Source organism: Pseudophryne corroboree, chromosome 12 (genome assembly GCF_028390025.1).
Source record: "Pseudophryne corroboree isolate aPseCor3 chromosome 12, aPseCor3.hap2, whole genome shotgun sequence".
Classification (NCBI taxonomy): Eukaryota; Metazoa; Chordata; class Amphibia; order Anura; family Myobatrachidae; genus Pseudophryne; species Pseudophryne corroboree.
Genome location: NC_086455.1, coordinates 110488214 through 110502474, shown reverse-complemented (window position 1 = coordinate 110502474; position 14261 = coordinate 110488214). Strand labels below are relative to the sequence as shown.

Genomic DNA, 14261 nt, shown 5'->3' with positions numbered 1-14261 from the left:
TGAATTGTACTACAAATCCAACGAGCAATAGTCTGCTTAGAAGCAGGAGCACCCAGCTTGTTGGGTGCATACAGAATAAACAACGAGTCAGATTTTCTGACTCCAGCCGTCCTGGAAACCTATATTTCCAGGGCCCTGACAACGTCTAGCAACTTGGAGTCCTCCAAGTCCCTAGTAGCCGCAGGCACCACAATAGGTTGATTCAGGTGAAAACGCTGAAAACCACCTTAGGGAGAAACTGAGGACAAGTCCTCAATTCCGCCCTGTCCGAATGGAAAATCAGATGAGGGCTTTTACAGGATAAAGCCGCCAATTCTGACACGCACCTGGCCCAGGCCAGGGCCAACAGCATGACCACTTTCCATGTGAGATATTTTAACTCCACATATTTAAGTGGTTCAAACCAATGTGACTTTTGGAACCCAAAAACTACATTTAGATCCCAAGGTGCCACTGGAGGCACAAAAGGAGGCTGTATATACAGTACCCCTTTCACAACGTCTGAACTTCAGGGACTGAAGCTAGTTCTTTTTGGAAGAAAATTGACAGGGCCGAAATTTGAACCTTAATGGACCCCCATTTCAGGCCCATAGACACTCCTGTTTGCAGGAAATGTAGGAATCGACCTAGTTGAAAATTCCTCCGTCGGGGCCTTACTGGCCTCGCACCACGCAACATATTTTCGCCAAATGCGGTGATAATGTTTTGCGGTTATATCTTTCCTGGCTTTGATCAGGATAGGAATGACTTCATCCGGAATGCCTTTCTCCTTCAGGATCCGGCGTTCAACCGCCATGCCGTCAAACGCAGCCGCGGTAAGTCTTGGAACAGACAGGGTCCTTGCTGGAGCAGGTCCCTTCTTAGAGGTAGAGGCCACGGATCCTCCGTGAGCATCTCTTGAAGTTCCGGTTACCAAGTCCTTCTTGGCCAATCCGGAGCCACGAATATAGTGCTTACTCCTCTCCATCTTATAATTCTCAGTACCTTGGGTATGAGAGGCAGAGGAGGGAACACATACACTGACTGGTACACCCACTGTGTTACCAGAGCGTCTACAGCTATTGCCTGAGGGTCCCTTGACCTGGCGCAATACTTGTCGAGTTTTATAAACATGTGGAAGACTTCTGGGTGAAGTCCCCACTCTCCCGGGTGGGGGTCGTGTCTGCTGAGGAAGTCTGCTTCCCAGTTGTCCACTCCCGGAATGAATACTGCTGACAGTGCTATCACATGATTTTCCGCCCAGCGAAGAATCTTTGCAGCTTCTGCCTTGCCCTCCTGCTTCTTGTGTCACCCTGTCTGTTTACGTGGGTGACTGCCGTGATGTTGCCCGAATGGATCAACTCCGGGTGACCTTGAAGCAGAGGTCTTGCTGAGCTTAGAGCATTGTAAATGGCCCTTAGCTTCAGGATATTTATGTGAAGTGATGTCTCCAGGCTTGACAATAAGCTCTGGAAATTCCTTCCCTGTGTGACTGCTCTCCAGCCTCGCAGGCTGGCATCCGTGGTCACCAGGACCCAGTCCTGAATGTCGAATCTGCGGCCCTCTAGAAGATGAGCACTCTGCAACCACCACAGGAGAGACACCCTTGTGCTTGGTGACAGGGTTATCCGCTGATGCATCTGAAGATGCGACCCGGACCATTTGTCCAGCAGGTCCCACTGGAAAGTTCTTGCGTGGAATCTGCCGAATGGGATTGCTTCGTAGGAAGCCACCATTTTTCCCAGAACCCTTTCATTGATGTACTGAGACTTGGCTCGGTTATAGGAGGTTCCCGACTAGCTCGGATAACTCCCTGACTTTCTCCTCCGGGAGAAACACCTTTTTCTGGACTGTGTCCAGGATCATCCCTAGGAACAGAAGACGAGTCGTCGGAATCAGCTGCGATTTTGGAATATTGAGAATCCAATCGTGCTGCCGCAACACTACCTGAGATAGTGCTACACCGACCTCCAACTGTTCCCTGGATCTTACCCTTATCAGGGAATCGTCCAAGTAAGGGATAACTAAAATTCCCTTCCTTCGAAAGAGTATCATCATTTCGGCCATTACCTTGGTAAAGACCCGGGGTGCCGTGGACCATCCATACGGCAGCGTCTGAAACTGATAGTGACAGTTCTGTACCACAAACCAGAGGTACCCTTGGTGAGAAGGGTAAATTGGGACATGAAGGTAAGCATCCTTGATGTCCCGAGACATCATGTAGTCCCCTTCTTCCAGGTTCGCAATCACTGCTCTGAGTGACTCAATCTTGAATTTGAACCTCCGTATGTAAGTGTTCAAGATTTTAGATTTAGAATCGGTCTCACCGAGCCGTCCGGCTTCGGTACCACAACAGTGTGGAATAATACCCCGTTCCCTGTTGCAGGAGGGGTACCTTGATTATCACCTGCTGGGAATACAGCTTGTGAATGGCTTCCAAAACTGCCTCCCTGTCAGAGGGAGACATCGGTAAAGCCGACTTTAGGAAACGGCGAGGGGGAGACGTCTCGAATTCCAATTTGTACCCCTGAGATATCACCTGAAGGATCCAGGAGTCTAATTGCAAGTGAGCCCACTGCGCGCTGAAATTCATTGAGACGGGCCCCCACCGTGCCTGATTCTGCTTGTAAAGCCCCAGCGTCATACTGAGGGCTTGGCAGAGGCGGGAGAGGGCTTCTGTTCCTGGGAACTGGCTGATTTCTGCAGCCTTTTTCCTCTCCCTCTGTCACGGGGCAGAAATGAGGAACCTTTTGCCCGCTTGCCCACGAAAGGACTGCGCCTGATAATACGGCGTCTTCTTATGTTGAGAGGCGACCTGGGGTACAAACGTGGATTTCCCAGCTGTTGCCGTGGCCACCAGGTCTGAAAGACCGACCCCAAATAACTCCTCCCCTTCTTCCAAATGCCGTTTGGAATCCGCATCACCTGACCACTGTCGTGTCCATAACCCTCTACTGGCAGAAATGGACAACGCACTTAGACTTGATGCTAGTCGGCAAATATTCCGCTGTGCATCACGCATATATAGAAATGCATCTTTTAAATGCTCTATAGGCAATAATATACTGTCCCTATCTAGGGTATCAATATTTTCAGTCAGGAAATCCGACCAAGCCAAACCAGCACTGCACATCCAGGCTGAGGCGATTGCTGGTCGCAGTATAACACCAGTATGTGTGTAAATACATTTTAGGATACCCTCCTGCTTTCTATCAGCAGGATCCTTAAGGGCGGCCATCTCAGGAGAGGGTAGAGCCCTTGTTCTTACAATCGTGTGAGCGCTTTATCCACCCTAGGGGGTGTTTCCCAACGCACCCTAACCTCTGGCGGGAAAAGATATAATGCCAATAACATTTTAGAAATTATCAGTTGTTATCGGGGGAAACCCACGCATCATCACACCTCATTTAATTTCTCAGATTCAGGAAAACTACAGGTAGTTTTTCCTCACCGAACATAATACCCCTTTTTGGTGGTACTCGTATTATCAGAAATGTGTAAAACATTTTTCATTGCCTCAATCATGTAACGTGTGGCCCTACTGGAAGTCACATTTGTCTCTTCACCGTCGACACTGGAGTCAGTATCCGTGTCGGCGTCTATATCTGCCATCTGAGGTAACGGGCGCTTTAGAGCCCCTGACGGCCTATGAGACGTCTGGACAGGCACAAGCTGAGTAGCCGGCTGTCTCATGTCAACCACTGTCTTTTATACAGAGCTGACACTGTCACGTAATTCCTTCCAACAGTTCATCCACTCAGGTGTCGACCCCCTAGGGGGTGACATCACTATTACAGGCAATCTGCTCCGTCTCCACATCATTTTTCTCCTCATACATGTCGACACAAACGTACCGACACACAGCACACACACAGGGAATGCTCTGATAGAGGACAGGACCCCACTAGCCCTTTGGGGAGACAGAGGGAGAGTTTGCCAGCACACACCAGAGCGCTATATTATATATATATATATATATATATATATATATATATATATATATATACATACATACATACATATATATACACACACACACACAGGGATAACCTTATATAAGTGTTTTTCCCCTTATAGCTGCTGTATTTTTAATACTGCGCGTAATTAGTGCCCCCCTCTCTTTTTTAACCCTTTCTGTAGTGTAGTGACTGCAGGGGAGAGCCAGGGAGCTTCCCTCCAACGGAGCTGTGAGGGAAAATGGCGCCAGTGTGCTGAGGAGATAAGGCCGCCGAGAAGGGGTCGGAGCCTATCTCACGTTTTTCTGTGTATTTTGGCAGGGGTTAAATTCATCCATATAGCCCAGGAGCTATATGTGATGCATTTTTTGCCATCCAAGGTGTTTTTATTGCGTCTCAGGGCGCCCCCCCCCAGTGCCCTGCACCCTCAGTGACCGGAGTGTGAAGTGTGCTGAGAGCAATGGCGCACAGCTGCAGTGCTGTGCGCTACCTTGTTGAAGACAGGACGTCTTCTGCCGCCGATTTTCCGGACCTCTTCTGTCTTCTGGCTCTGTAAGGGGGCCGGCGGCGCGGCTCTGGGACCTATCCATGGCTGGGCCTGTGATCGGTCCCTCTGGAGCTAATGTCCAGTAGCCTAAGAAGCCCAATCCACTCTGCACGCAGGTGAGTTCGCTTCTTCTCCCCTTAGTCCCTCGATGCAGTGAGCCTGTTGCCAGCAGGTCTCACTGAAGATAAAAAACCTAAAACTTTTCACTAAGCAGCTCAGGAGAGCCACCTAGTGTGCACCCTTCTCGTTCAAGCACAAAAATCTAACTGAGGCTTGGAGGAGGGTCATAGGGGGAGGAGCCAGTGCACACCAGGTAGTTCTAAAGCTTTACTTTTGTGCCCAGTCTCCTGCGGAGCCGCTATCCCCATGGTCCTTACGGAGTCCCCAGCATCCACTAGGACGTCAGAGAAAGGATTTTGTTAATCGAAGGGCAAGATTCATACCAGCCCACACCATCCACACCATATAACCTGGTATATACGCAACCAGTTAACAGTATGCACAAAACAGTATCAGCCAACGACTGACCTTAACTGTAACATAACCCTTTTGTAAGCAACAACTATATACAAGTCATGCAGAAAGATGTCCGCACTGGGACGGGCGCTCAGCATCCTCTACGGACTAGGAGAAAAAGATTTAATGGTAGGTTTAAAATCTTATTTTCTCTTACGACCTAGAGGATGTTGGGGACTCCTTAAGGACCATGGGGATTATGCCAAAGCTCCAGACCGGGCGGGAGTGTGCGGATGACTCTGCAGCACCGATTGAGCAAACAGGAGGTCCTCCTCAGCCAAGGTATCAAACTTGTAGAATTTAGCAAAAGTGTTTGACCCCGACCAAGTCGCTGCTCGGCAAAGCTGTAAAGCAGAGACGCCTCGGGCAGCCGCCCAAGAAGAGCCCACCTTCCTAGTGTAATGGGCCTTTACCGAATTTGGTAACGGCAATCCAGCCGTAGAATGAGCCTGCTGAATCGTGTTACAGATCCAGCGAGAAATAGTCTGCATAGAAGCAGGAGCCCCAACTTTGTTGGCTGCATACAGGACAAACAGTGGCTCTGTTTTCCTAATCCAAGCCGTCCAGGCTATGTAAATTTTTAAGGCCCTGACTACATCAAGGGACTTGGAATCCTCCAAGTCTCCCGTAGCCACAGGCACCACAATATGTTAGTTCATATGAAAAGATGACAACACCTTAGGCAAAAATTGAGGACGAGTCCTGAACTCTGCTCTATCCACATGGAAAATGAAATAGGGGCTCTTATGAGACAAAGCCGCCAATTCGGACACCCGCCTTGCAGATGCCAAGGCCAACAACATGACCACCTCCAAGTGAGAAATTTTAATTCAACTGTTTGAAGAGGTTCAAACCAGTGAGATTTTAGGAACTGTAACACCACATTAAAGGTCCCATGGTGCCACTGGGAGCACAAAAGGAGCCTGGATGTGTAGCACTTCCTTTACAAAAGTCTGGACTTCTGGGAGAGAAGCCAATTCCTTCTGGTAGAATATAGATAGGCTCCATTAAGGTACAGATTTCGGCCCTAACTTTAGGCCCATATCCACTCCTGTCTGTAGAAAGTGGAGAAAACTGCCCAGGTGGAGATCTTCCGTAGGAGCATTCTTTAATTCACACCAAGATACAGATTTCCTCCAGAAACGGTGATAATGTTTCGCCGTCACCTCCTTCCTAGCCTTTATCAGAGTAGGGATGACTTCCTCTGGAATACCTTTCCCAGCTAGGATTCGGTGTTCAACCGCCATGCCGTCAAACGTAACCGCGGTAAGTCTTGGAACACGCAGGGCCCCTGCTGCAACAGGTCCTCCCTGAGAGGAAGAGGCTATGGATCTTCTGTGAGCATCTCCTGAAGATCTGAATACCAGGCCCTTCGAGGCCAATCTGGAACAATGAGTATTGTCTGCACTCTTGTTCGTCTTATGATTCTCAATATTTTTGAGATGAGAGGAAGAGGAGGGAACACATAGACCGACTGAAACACCCATGGTGTCACCAGGGCGTCTACCGCTACTGCCTGAGGGTCCCTTGACCTGGCACAATACCTCCGAAGCTTCTTGTTGAGGCGTGACGTCATCATGTCTATTTGAAGAAGTCCCCAAAAACTTGTTATTTCTGCAAAAACTTCTTGATGAAGTCCCCACTCTCCTGGATGGAGATCGTGTCTGCTGAGGAAGTCTGCTTCCCAGTTGTCCACTCCCAGAATGAATACCGCTGACAGAGCGCTTACGTGATTTTCTGCCCAGCGTAGAATCCGGGCGGCTTCCGCCATTGCCACTCTGCTCCTTGTCCCGCCTTGGCGGTTTACATGATCCACGGCTGTGACGTTGTCTGATTGAATCAGAACCGGTAGGTCGCAAAGAAGATTCTCCGCTTGTCGTAGGCCGTTGTATTAAGGCCGTTGCCCTTAATTCCAGTATGTTGATGTGTAGACAAGCCTCCTGGCTTGACCATAGTCCCTGAAAATTCCTTCCTTGTGTGACTGCTCCCCATCCTCGGAGGCTCGCGTCCGTGGTCACCAGAACCCAGTCTTGAATGCCGAACCTGCGACCCTCTAGAAGGTGAGCACTCTGCAGCCACCACAGGAGAGACACCCTGGCCCTGGGGGACAGGGTTATTTTCTGATGTATTTGAAGATGGGACCCGGACCACTTGCCCAGAAGGTCCCACTGAAAAGTCATCGCATGAAACCTGCCGAAGGGGATGGCTTCGTAGGTCGCTACCATTTTCCCCAGTACTCGAGTGCATTGATGTACTGACACTCTTTTCGGTTTTAACAGGTCTCTGACCATGTTCTGGAGTTCTCTGGCTTTTTACATCGGGAGAAAAACCCTCTTTTGTTCTGTGTCCAGAATCATGCCTAAGAAAGCAGTCGAGTCGTTGGAACCAACTGTGATTTTGGTAGATTTAGAATCCAGCCATGCTGCTGCAGCACTCTCAGGGAGAGCGACACGCTTTTCTGCAACTGCTCCTTTGATCTCGTTTTTATCAAGAGATCGTCCAAGTACGGGATAATTGTGACTCCTTGTCTGCGCAGGAGCACCATCATTTCCGCCATTACCTTGGTGAAAACCCTCGGGCCGTGGAAAGCCCAAACGGCAACGTCAGAAACTGATAATGACAGTCCTGTACAGCGAATCTCAGGTATGCCTGATGAGGAGGATATACGAGGACGTGAAGGTATGCATCCTTTATGTCCAGTGACACCATAAAATTCCCCCCTTCCAGGCTGGAGATAACTGCCCTGAGCGATTCCATCTTGAACTTTAACTTTTTTTTTTTTTTTTTTAAGTACAGGTTTAGGGATTTAAAATTTAGAATGGGTCTGACCGAGCCATCCGGTTTCGGGACCACAAACAGGGTTGAATAGTACCCTTTTCCCTGTTGGATTAGGGGAACCTTGATAATCACTTGCTGTTGACCCAGCTTTTGAATGGCAGCTAAAACTATCTCCCTCTCTGGGGGAGACGCTGGTAAAGCCGATTTGAAGAATCGACGAGGAGGCACGTCTTCGAATTCCAGTTTGTAGCCTTTACTGAATTTGGTAACGGCAATCCAGCCGTAGAATGAGCCTGCTGAATCGTGTTACAGATCAAGCGTTAGGGGTGTGCGGCGTGCGGCGGTTGCGACTGCCTAGGTGCCGTGCACCACGGAACAACAACAACCTCTCAGGACGGTGGTCCTGCAGCGGGGAAGCAGCTCTGACACCTCACAGAGGCCGGTAACCGTCTCCCTCCTAACTCCATCGGTGCAGGAATACTGTTGCCCAGACAGTATACCCAAAATAATAAAGTTTAAAACAAAACTGAAGAAAATTTCTCTGGAGCTCCCAGAGTGTGCATCCTTTCCTGAAGGCATTTTTTTCTAAACTGCCTGTGGGAGGGGTCATAGAGGGGAGGAGCCAGCACACCCAGTGGAAGAAATTTGAAGTGCACCGGATTCTTTGGACCCCTTCTATACCCCATCGTACTAAGTTAACCCCAGTATCCCTTATGGATGTCAGAGAAATAACCAATACAGAAGACCAGTATAAGAGTGCAATGGTTGAAAGATGGTCAATGAGAAGGATTATTGAATTTCATGTATGCATCCATTTTCCATGGACATCTCACTGATCCCCCAGGGTGCCACCCAAATGTTTATGTTTTAAAGAGGAGAAAATTACTTATTTACTGGTTCAGAATACCCAGATTTTTGGAAGATGGAGGCTAGTAGAAGAATGGATGTTCCACAATAAAAAGGTTATGGAGCATTCTGCTGGTGGTGGCAGGGGATAGTATAGCGAGGAGAAGGTTGATAACATTTCAAAGCAGGTGGCAGTGGAGCTTTTAGCCCTGCAGTAGCAGTTCAATATTTTAATTGTTTAATTCCAGGAAAGGTGATAATCATGCCTATGTCCTATAGCAGTTGTGGACTTTTGCTGTTGCCAAATTAGGAGGGCATACATTTGTGCACTTTAGAGAACAGAGGCTGTTAGCGCTTGCATACTTGCTTTTATGGGCAGAAAAAAAAAACATTGCAATTAAGCTTTCATCAGCATATTCATGCGACAAAGTGAGGGACTTATGCCCTTATTTACCAATGAGTGATAAATTTCACTGTGAGTGATAAATTGCACCAGCCAATGAGCTCCTAACTCATTTTTCAAACACAGTCTGTAACATGGCAGTTAGGAGCTGATTGGCTGGTGCAATTTATCACTCACAGTGAAATTTATCACTAATTGGTAAATAAGGGCATTAATGAGCAATAATACCGCATATGGTACTAAGTTGTTCATTAGTGGTTTAATGGCTTGTCTAAAGCTGTGTACACACGGCGCGATGCGCCGCACAGGCCGACACTGATTATTCGACGGGGCCAGCCGATATAGTCAATGTTGGGCTGCCTGCACAGTCTATTTTTTCTTGTGATGACAATCCAGCGGGACCGCGCATCAGCATCGCAAGCTTTGTACACACGGTGCAATATGCACTAAATTTCCTTACGATTTTGACTATAGTCAAAATCGTAAGGAAAGTTAAGTGCATATAGCACCATGTGTTGTGTGTATGCACCTTTAGTTTGTGTTTGCTGCAATAGTATTAAACATAGGGACAGCTTGTTGTATTAGCTGAATAGTTACAAACAGAAATGTTGGTTAAAGGCCCATATAGACGGGCCGATGCAGGAGAGATGTGTGCTGAGCGAACCGCTCAGCACACCTCTCCCGCCGCTCAGCACAATGTGTGCTGAGCGAGCGGGGGGAGACTGGGGGGCCCCTCACTTCACCCAGCGGGTGAAGTGAGCGACCCGCTAGATTGGCCTGCATGCAGGCCAATCTAGCAGCAGCGATAGCGATGCGTGGGACTGCGCATCACTCTAGGGGGTACACACGGAGCGATAATGCTCAAATTCTAAGCAATCTAGTCAGATTGCTTAGAATATCGCTCCGTGAGTACCCCCCTTAACTGTATACTGGTGAGATGTATATGCAGATATGACTTTTGTGGGCAGATGTATTAAGCCTGGAGAAGTGATAAAGCAGTGAGTGGAATGAGAACGCACCAGCCAAACAGCTCCTAACTGCTAATTTACATATTGGAGCCAATTGGGGGGGTCATTCAGAGTTGTTCGCTCGTTATTTTTTTCTCGCAACGGAGCGATTAGTCGCTAATGCGCATGCGCAATGTCAGCAGTGCGACTGCGCCAAGTAAATTTGCTATGCAGTTAGGTATTTTACTCACGGCATTACGAGGTTTTTTCTTCGTTCTGCTGATCGTAATGTGATTGACAGGAAGTGGGTGTTTCTGGGAGGAAATTGGACGTTTTATGGGAGTGTGTGAAAAAACGCTACCGTTTCTGGGAAAAACGCGGGAGTGGCTGGAGAAACGGAGGAGTGTCTGGGCGAACGCTGGGTGTGTTTGTGACGTCAAACCAGGAATGACAAACACTGAACTGATCGCACTGGCAGAGTAAGTCTCGAGCTACTCAGAAACTGCACAGAGAAGTCTTTTCGCAATATTGCGAATCTTTCGTTCGCAATTTTACTATGCTAAGATTCACTCCCAGTAGGCGGCGGCTTAGCGTGTGCAAAGCTGCTAAAAGCAGCTTGCGAGCGAACAACTCGGAATGACCCCCCTGGGTGTGTTATCACCTTGCACTTATCACTTCTCCAAGCTTAATACATCTGCCCCATGGTGACATTCGCACAGCTTGACGTTCAGTGAATGAACAAAATATCTATGGTCACTTAAACCCAACCACAGTTAGTTTTAAGTTCCACAATGCACACTGCCTAAATTCTATCACAGTGCCCTGCACACTCCTTATATGGCATATTGGCAATACACAGTAATCTGCAGAGAAGTAATAGTAGACTCCATTCTGGCGATTGAAGGAACAATACATGAATCAGTGAAAACAAACAGTGGAGAAATGAACCAGTGGGGAAGTTGCACATGGCTGCCAATCAGTGTTGAAGTAACATTTACAAAGTGCATGCTCTAAAATTATACCTAGCAGCTGATTGGTTGCCATGGGCAACTTCTCCACGCTTTTCACTGCTTCATGAATAGACCCCTCAGTCTGAAGACTTGTACCACCAATAGTAGAACGGCAAAACCAATACTGCAAATTGTGACCACTTTAAATTTATGGGCTAAATTACCGGCAACATGCCGGTTCTTGCAACTTTCATACTGCTACATAGGCTGCACAAATAATATTCTCTGTGGCACTGGCTGACACAAGAAATACAATCTACAGACTGCAGTAGAACATCATGAGAAAACTTACTTCTGACTTGCTTGCCTGTATTTGCACTACGGCAGGATCGGCCGCACAGTGTGACCCCATCAGCACGTTACTAGGAGCAACACTTCCAGCGACGAGCTTTTCCGGGGATCCCATGGCATCTAAAGCATAGCAGTGTTCTCCCCACGCTCAGATTGTGTCTCCGGTGATCCGCCCGGCTCAGGGACACCGATAATAAGTCGCGCTGTGCTGACGTTCCAACCATACGTCATTAGCAGCGCGACCGTCTGACCGTGTCACAGTCCCGGGCGGTGTCAGCCGAAATTGGGGCGGAGCGATCCCCGCCTCCACCGTGAAGGGAAGGGATAGACGGCGACAACTTCAGGATATGGATGGCCATCGGTAGGTTATCCATCGATGGTCCCATTGATGGATAACCACGATGGTGTAAAACCATCTGTAAAGGAACCATAGATGGTTTTACCCATCGATGGTCACCCCTGCATTACTGTTAACGGTAATGCTGACAAATCGGAGACAGTGGGCGTGGCTTCGCGGGTGTCAGGGGGCGGGGCTAAGCTCCGTGCCCTGACACTATGAGGGGAAAAAAATTACAAATTTTGTAGCACTATATCATCGATGGTGGGAAACCATCTGGCTCTCCCCCATCGATGGTAAAAATATTCGACTTCGGCCATAGATCATCGATGCCCGATGGCCCTCCATACTTCAGAACAGGCAGAGAATAAACTGTGTGCATCCAGCCTCAGTCTCTATGGATGGCCATGGGTATGTTCTCCATTGATGGCAAGTAGCCATCGATTGATTAAACAGACTACCACTCTCTGCATTGCAGCTGCCGCCTCTTTGTACTGTTATTGATCCATCTGTGTAGCCCAGCAAGTGCCTTCTCTGTACAAGTAACAAGTTTGACAGCATATGGGCCAGTGCTGGTGCTATCTGTATATAGCCAGCAAGTGGAGCCGGGTATCTGTGCCCAGATAGCAAGGAGGGCAGTATCTATGCCACTGTTAAAAATGTATGTATCCTAACTGCAAGTGAGCAGTATGTGGGCCACTCTTAGAAAAGTTATTTATTAATTGAAGTTAGAAAACATCCCAAAAATGGAAGTGCTGCCATCTTAAATTTTAAACATAATAAACTAAAATGGGCAGTTGCATCAACATTGTTTGAATCTACAAAAATCTTATTTCAAAATGAACGATCCATAGTGAAAAACCGAACTCAAAGGGGGAGATTCAATTGTTTGAAAAGTCAGTTGGGTGTCTTTTTTTCCCTATCTAATAGGAAAAAACAGACACCCAACCGACTTTTCAAACATTTGAATTCCCCCTAATGACTTCCAAATTTAGCAGAACCAGCAGAATGGATTGAGCACACATCTCCCTATTGGAAAATATAGGTATAATGTCATTTGCTAGTAGACATACCCCTGACAAAGTTGTGTTAGATGAAACGCGTAGGGTGAAAGTGCAGGACTAATTTCCTTACTGTTGTGGCCTCACACACTCTAGTTGGTTGAGACAGGAAGTTGATAACATCTAAACAGTAGTGGGGGTCTTTCACATTTAGGGGGTAATTCTGAGTTGATCGCAGCAGGAATTTTGTTAGCAGTTGGGCAAAACCATGTGCACTGCAGGGGAGGCAGAGATAACGTGCAGAAAGAGTTAGATATGGGCGGGTTATTTTGTTTCTGTGCAGGGTAAATACTGGCTGCTTTATTTTTACACTGCAAATTAGATTGCAGATTGAACACACCACACCCAAATCTAACTCTCTCTGCACATCACATGTTAAATCTGCCTCCCCTGCAGTGCACATGGTTTTGCCCAACTGCTAACAAAATTCCTGCTGCAATCAACTTGGAATTACCCCCTTAGGCCCTCATTCCGAGTTGTTCGCTCGCTAGCTGCTTTTAGCAGCATTGCACACGCTAGGCCGCCGCCCTCTGGGAGTGTTTCTTAGCATAGCAGAATAGCGAACGAAAGGTTAGCAGAACTGCTACTAAATAATTCCTTGCAGTTTCTGAGTAGCTCCAGCCCTACTCCTAGATTGCGATCACCTCAGTTCGTTTAGTTCCTGGTTTGACGTCACAAACACGCCCTGCGTTCAGCCAGCCACTCCCCCGTTTCTCCAGCCACTCCCGCATTTTTGTGAAAAGAAATTTACCCGAAGGTAATTTCACTCCTGGCGCTAGATGAGGAGGTTCACCACAGCTGCTATTATACACAAAGGGGTTGGTCAGACCCCGAACAGGAATTGAAACACCAAAAAAGGAAGTATTAGCGCTTATAGGTCACAAATGAGAAGATAGGTCACAATGAATCACAATTTAATAAAAAAGCATATTAAAAACTGTGTGCTAAGCACATATAAATGAAAAAAATAAGAATTTACTTACCGATAATTCTATTTCTCATAGTCCGTAGTGGATGCTGGGAACTCCGAAAGGACCATGGGGAATAGCGGCTCCGCAGGAGACTGGGCACAAAAGTAAAAGCTTTAAGACTAGCTGGTGTGCACTGGCTCCTCCCCCTATGACCCTCCTCCAAGCCTCAGTTAGGATACTGTGCCCGGACGAGCGTACACAATAAGGAAGGATTTTGAATCCCGGGTAAGACTCATACCAGCCACACCAATCACACCGTACAACCTGTGATCTGAACCCAGTTAACAGCATGATAACAGAGGAGCCTCTGAAAAGATGGCTCACAACAATAATAACCCGATTTTTGTAACTATGTACAAGTATTGCAGACAATCCGCACTTGGGATGGGCGCCCAGCATCCACTACGGACTATGAGAAATAGAATTATCGGTAAGTAAATTCTTATTTTCTCTGACGTCCTAGTGGATGCTGGGAACTCCGAAAGGACCATGGGGATTATACCAAAGCTCCCAAACGGGCGGGAGAGTGCGGATGACTCTGCAGCACCAAATGAGAGAACTCCAGGTCCTCCTCAGCCAGGGTATCAATTTTGTAGAATTTTACAAACGTATTTGCTCC

The 14261-nt window shown here is 47.6% G+C and overlaps 1 protein-coding gene across 1 annotated transcript in view; it reads right to left on the bottom strand.

Annotated features, from left to right (window-relative positions):
• Positions 1–11564, bottom strand: part of MBIP (MAP3K12 binding inhibitory protein 1) — an 83947-nt gene extending 72383 nt beyond the window's left edge. The window contains exon 1 of the mRNA XM_063947855.1: positions 11275–11564. Coding sequence (XP_063803925.1) covers positions 11275–11388 — 114 coding nt within the window. The 5' untranslated portion in view covers positions 11389–11564. The remainder of the gene's footprint in view (positions 1–11274) is intronic.
• Between the last annotated feature and the right edge of the window lie 2697 nt (positions 11565–14261).